The sequence below is a fragment of the Calidris pugnax genome, unplaced genomic scaffold, assembly GCF_001431845.1.
Source record: "Calidris pugnax isolate Ruff unplaced genomic scaffold, ASM143184v1 scaffold1, whole genome shotgun sequence".
Lineage (NCBI taxonomy): Eukaryota > Metazoa > Chordata > Aves > Charadriiformes > Scolopacidae > Calidris > Calidris pugnax.
This window is the reverse complement of record NW_015090800.1, coordinates 11286424-11292423: the sequence shown is the minus strand read 5'-3', so window position 1 is coordinate 11292423 and position 6000 is coordinate 11286424. Positions and strand designations below refer to the sequence as shown.

General features: G+C 32.2%; 2 protein-coding genes across 3 annotated transcripts in view; one reads left to right on the top strand and one right to left on the bottom strand.

Annotated features, from left to right (window-relative positions):
* Positions 1–691: 691 nt before the first annotated feature.
* PMCH (pro-melanin concentrating hormone) lies at positions 692–2089 on the top strand. Of its 2 annotated transcripts, XM_014937503.1 has the most exons (3): positions 692–941; positions 1455–1656; positions 1868–2089. In XM_014937503.1, exons 1-3 carry the CDS (start codon positions 693–695, stop codon positions 1915–1917), a joined length of 501 nt encoding a protein of 166 aa, XP_014792989.1. In that variant the 5' UTR covers position 692; the 3' UTR covers positions 1918–2089. The 2 variants fall into 2 exon arrangements, with proteins under 2 accessions (XP_014792989.1, XP_014792988.1); XM_014937502.1 differs by having other exon boundaries at positions 1455–1875.
* Positions 2090–2209: 120 nt separating this feature from the next.
* Positions 2210–6000, bottom strand: part of PARPBP (PARP1 binding protein) — a 52036-nt gene continuing 48245 nt past the window's right edge. The window contains exons 10-11 of the mRNA XM_014937517.1: positions 3233–3383; positions 2210–2611 (exon numbers count right to left, since the gene is read on the bottom strand). Of these exons, the coding sequence (XP_014793003.1) occupies positions 2277–2611; positions 3233–3383 (486 nt within the window). The 3' untranslated portion in view covers positions 2210–2276. The remainder of the gene's footprint in view (positions 2612–3232; positions 3384–6000) is intronic.

Here is a 6000-nt window from a genome sequence, read left to right as displayed (position 1 = left end):
GTTTACTTTTCCTTCTACATTCTTAGCAAACATATCTGACTATTATATTTGTAGCTGGGGGCAGTCCATTTTCAGAAAAAAATGCAGACAAATATAATTACTTATTAATAAAGATTTCTAGACATAAGTGCTAAATAATATAACCTTACGTGATCGACATCAAAGTACAAAATTATTTCAGCTCTAACACAGTAGTAGTATAAACTATTGTCAAATTTCAACCTTTTCAACTCTTTAGTGAATCAGTTTTTATCAAGAACTATGATAGATCATACCTTTACAACAGTCCTGCTTACTTATGTAGATTAGTTCCTTTTCTTAAATTGCCTTAACTGGAAGTAAGGCTTTATAAACAACACAAATGGACATCACTTCTGTGAACTTTGTTACACTGATCCATCAGAAGGCGCTAATCTGTGCTGTTCTAAAAACATACAAAGAAACAATCTATGCTAAAGAAATGTTTAAGTAGTTCTAACCAACAGGTGGGATTAGAAGGATTACAGAAAAGGTTACTCCTTAATATGAGTCATTTTAAAAGAGTGAACTCATCAGCCATTGAAGTAGTTTCCATTCAATCTGTGAAATATATAAAGTGGGCACAGATGGAGAACATATTAATTTACAACTGGAAAAGCTTTCTTAAGATTTGAAAACTGCTTAACTTCTATGCAAACGTTAAGTAACTAAAAATGTGTATCTCATCATACATGTTAATTCTCTCTCTCTCTCTTTTTTCTCAAGGTTTTCTACTCTCCGTTTCAAAATCTCTGCAAAAGGTAGAAGATGAAGATATGTTGCTTACAACAATAAATCTAGGAAAAACTGTTCGAAATGGAGACAGAACTGTGAACAGTGGAGCTATACCTTTCCTGAAGCATTATAAGACTGAAGACAGCAGTGTTTTGGATGAAGAGGATGACAGAAACATGAAGGTTTTGGTGAGTTTTCAGTTTTACATTTCGGCTTAATTATAAAATGGAAGTCCTGTTCATAGTCCTTTAGAAAGCAAGTACAATAATTGAAAGCAATAACCTGGTGAATATACAAAAATATCAGTATAGCATACTACAGTCAAGAATAAATTTTCAACTGTAAGTATCTATCCAAGATTTTAAATGTGTAACTTGGACATCTGAATAGAAGAAATCTGATTTTTCAAGAACTATATGTAGCCAAAACTTGTAGGGAAAAATGCCTGTATTTATATTTAATTCAGCACGTCCTTATTGCCACAGGGTTTTAACTTCACCCAACATAAGACTCATTTTATCATGTTCTTTGCCATTATAACATTTCAGCCAAAGACAGAATGCAGGTCATTACTTTTAAAATACCATCTTGAAAGATAAAATACTTGCACTGCTAAGAATAAAGCATAAAAATTCAAGTATAAAAAGTGAACATCACTGACTTTAAATATAAACTGCAACTCTTCTTTTCCCTTAAAACAGGACACAGGTTCCAGACATGATTTCTTAAATCGTGTTATGCCAATCAACCTAGGAAGAAAGCAACTACCTTATCTTGCACTGAAGGGAGCCATGGCTTTTCCAGCTGACACTGAAATTCAAAATATTGAATCAATACAGGAAAGAGAGACTGCAGATGAAGAAAATTCAGCTAAATTCCCTATAGGAAGAAGAGATTTTGACAGTAAGTATATTTTCATTTTTATACAAAAATTATTTAATTCTGGGAAAGTATAATGCAATGTCTATATAGCAATTTGATAAAGGTTCATTTAGAAACTCCACGTCTATTGTGGAGGAAGCATTTGTTAAATTTATCAAATTAATATTTCCAGAGGCCATAAACCATTCTAGTTCTTTGACGATATAAACTTTCAGGTTTTTTTTTTCTGTAGTGCTCAGGTGTATGCTGGGAAGAGTCTATCGACCTTGTTGGCAAGTCTGAAAACTACTGATCTACACCACCTTCTTTGAACATTAAATATCTTATTATGAATTTAATGTAATTTGAAGTTATTGTGGTTTAGTGTGGCTATACATATGCATCAAAAAGTACTTTCCCATCACATTGTAGAGGGAAACATAATTCATTACCAAAAACATAGCTGTAATTACTAATGAGGTATTGTTAACAAAAAATAAAAGACTGCTGCATAATCCAGACTTGCATTTGTGTTGTGTTATATACAAGCTACTTCCACTTATTTGAGTATGAAAGGAAGCAATTCATGAATTTCACCCTCTTCTTGCAAAATTTTACAACTTCTGAACCAGTCAATATACCATTTATGTCAAAACAAAACCTTATAGTCGAAAAAAGTGAGTTAATGTTGCCTGACCAGAAATCAACTTATTCTTGCTTGCAGTTTTTCTGTGTTGTCTTTTTCCACCAATTTTGCTGTCCAATTCTTTCTGAGAGTTGTTTGAAGTCCTAGGTCTTTTAGCATTTTTTTGCAAAGATGGTTCACTTTCCTTATCACAGATTACTTTGTCATTATTCAAATCCATCTGTTCATTCTTGGAGTCCTTGTTTCTTGGCTGACAACTCAGCTTTCCCATTTCTGTATAACTTCTAGTCTGGTGAACATTTTCAGAAATAGTTCCAAGCACTGGTACATCAAGACATGAATTCATACCTTCTGTCATGTAAGAATATCAAAAACATATGTGAAGAAATAAAAAGTTACCTGGGATTATTCATCCTTTTTCTATCAGAGAACTGTCATGTGATTTTTTTTAATCAAAGTTAGTGCTTTATCAGTAAAAACAACCCCAAGAGAACTATGCTGATCATTGCAGTTACATTTGCTATGTGTTCATAAGTGTACTGGAAATTTAAAATCACATTGCTCAAAAACATGTAACACCAACTAACTTCGGGAAGTAGATTTATAACTTTCAGATGTTGGAAAAGATGCTTAAAGGACCTAGAAATTATATATATGATAGGATTTACATCAGAGTAAAACAATTTTTCCTCTTTTTTAAATTGCAAACATGCAAATTTCACTTAGCTTACTCTTGTAAAATAAGAAGAAACATTACATAATGTATGCAAAATCAAACAGATTTATATTTTCAAAGCATTAGCATTACAATTTTAATGCAAAGACATTTAACTGATCATAGCATACAGAGCAATGAGATATGTCTATTTTTTCTTGAAAATTTATTTATACTTGAGTTTTAGTAAAGCATTGTTTGATAACATTTGAAATATTAGCCATCACATTTACTTATGCAATCCTACTACAGCTTACCTGTGATATATCCAGCTTTTAAATGTTGCTTTGGTGCAGGATTTATGCAGGTTGGAATTTTGTTACTGCTGAGGAAATGCTGACCCTTTATTTCACTCAACTCATTTTTGTATGTACATGCAAACTGCGATTTGATTGAAGATTGCCTCATCTGCAAATAGCAATCTGGTATTAGCTTTATTTACAAAAGGAAAATACAACACCTGTGAGACCTGTAAAATAGTAAGTTTCCTCATTCTTCTGTCTTGAAAGCTCTTAGATCACAAAATGCCAAAAAAATTAGTATGCTCACATAAAAGATATTTATGAAGTGTTAATTTACAAAGTGTAAAGGCTTTCAAGAATACTATCAAATTATTCTATTAAAGTCCTAAAATAATTTTAAAATCTTTTTTCATCTCTTTCAGAAAGTTACACATCAACTTTTAAAGCTTCAACCTAAGATTTTCTGTCAAAGTTAGTCTCCTCTTTTGAGGGCACACTCTACAATTTTGAGTAGCTGCCATAGCTACTACAGGTCAATTATTATACTTCTACAGGTCATGTTTGAGATGATAGTTCATAAGTGCCAAGTATAGAATAAGTCTCATCACTTAACTAATTTATATATAGATGAAAGCATAATAGCAACACTGAAAACGAATGATAAATCACATAAACTAAGCTTCAATATACTTATACCTAAAATTGGATTATAAAGTATTATTTCAGATCTCTCTTTGGCAAATGTCAGATTTCTCATTTACTTACAAAATAAAGCCTTTTCCTTGTTGAATGCCAATGTCCTACTCCACATGTGTGAAAACATATCCATATAGAATAAGTCGCCAGAAATCTACCGTATTGAAGAACACTATTGCATCTGGCTCTGCATGCTCATCTCAACTTCCTAATCTTGGAAGAAGGCAACTGAGTCTCAGCACAGGGAAATAAAAATATTTGGCTCAGCCAAAAAAAAATTTATTATATTCAATATATCCTCATTTAATGAAATCAGTGGTTACAGGTCAAACTTCAGTTTACACTTAAGTTACAGCTTCACGTCAGCTTAGAATTTCAGGGTCAAGCTTTGTACTTTCTGGTCAATTTATCACAAATGCTATAGACTCTGCCAGGCAAATTCTGCCCTCACTTTCATTTGAAAGCCTACTGGATTATACAATATAAGTTGAAAGGTAGAGCACAAAGCAGATAATTACAATATATTAGGATTTTTAGCAAATAATCCTATTACAACAGCATAGGTGAATTCAAAAAAATTTGAGCTGAACAGGTGCTACAGTACAAAAAGCAGGAAAAAAAAAAAATCAAGAGACATTGTCACAAAAGAGATGTTGCTATGTATACAGATACCAGGAATGATTTGACAAATAAGAAGTTTACAGCCACTTTTCTGATTAAGAAGCTTGCATTATGCAAGTCTACTTTTCTTCTTAACACAAGATGTTTACATCTTACAGTTTAGGTTTGACCCTTACAGATATATTTTTCTTCCAACTTAAAGTCTCAGAAAGAAAATAATATGTTTCCAGAAACCTCCTTTCACAAGGGCCTTTATCCAAAAAAATCAGTCCCAATTTATGTCCCTTTCATAAGATACTGTTTTCATGCATATAAACTAACAGTCTTTAGATTTTTATCATTGAGATGCAAAAACTAATATCCCTCAATAGTATCTCTTCATGATACTGCAGTTGTCCAGGTGAACACAGATAGTCTTTTTGGAAAAAAATATCCCATTTATTTACAGAAAGGTAGTTCTTTTTTCTGGCTTAATATGTCTGTACATATACAGTTTTACTTTAAACGCAGTATGCCATTCAAGAGTTTAAAGGACCCAATTTTCCCAGTTGTCCATCGCTCCCAAAGTGAAATTTCTCTGTGCCAGATAACAGTCTGAGAAAGAAAGGCAGATCTAACAGAGAGAACTAGCCAGCCTGACTCTCAACAATTCTAATCTTTTTTATAGTAGTAATCTACTCTGTACTTAAAACATTTACCGAAAGGTAAGACTATATGTATAGGCACATACAAGGTTTTGTGTGCTTAAGTTTATACCTTAGCTCACCGAGTCATTAAGTATACGTCATTAACTATAGTCTTTCCAGAAAGTGTTTTGAAGGACAGGGAACCTATACCCAGAATAATCTGAAGAATTTGAAATAATTAAAAATATAACTCTAATCTAGCTTAAAATTAATCAACATCCTATTGTACAATTACGATATTCAAAATATAAAGGGATTACATTTTCTTTAAGCTTAAAGTTACTGTAATAATAATGAAAAATATTTTCCTGTATTTACTGTTTCATAAACACTACATCTTGTTTAAAATTCTCTCAATTCTTAATTATTTTTCAGCAAATGACACACAATAACTTGCACAGAGTTCTATTACGTATTCATATTACAAGAGGCAAATAAGCTACAATTTGAGCTGAGCTGATGAAGCTATAATAAACACAGCACAAAGACCATCAAACTTTAGCAAGAAAGCCCGATTATTACCATTTCATAACTAACAATAAATCCAGTTATTTTGGGGACAACAGGGTTTCTTTTTATCACCCCCATCTGACGCTTCGCTAATTCAGTTTGCAGGCATTAGAATACATAGAGTCAAAAGACAGAAGTCAAGCTCAAATACTGAAAAATGTGCAGCACAAACCCATTTGTTTCAGCTTCACTGAAACTTGAAATATGCCTCAAAACTTCATGATGTATTGCATCACATACCATTTAGTCATTTGCAAACAGTATACAAAG

Coding starts and splice junctions, on each gene's coding strand:
- PMCH (XM_014937502.1), top strand. CDS start 693: ATGTGTATCTCATCATACATGTTAATTCTCTCTCTCTCTCTTTTTTCT. Junction 942..1,454: donor ACAGAAACATGAAGGTTTTG/GTGAGTTTTCAG, acceptor CCCTTAAAACAG/GACACAGGTTCCAGACATGA.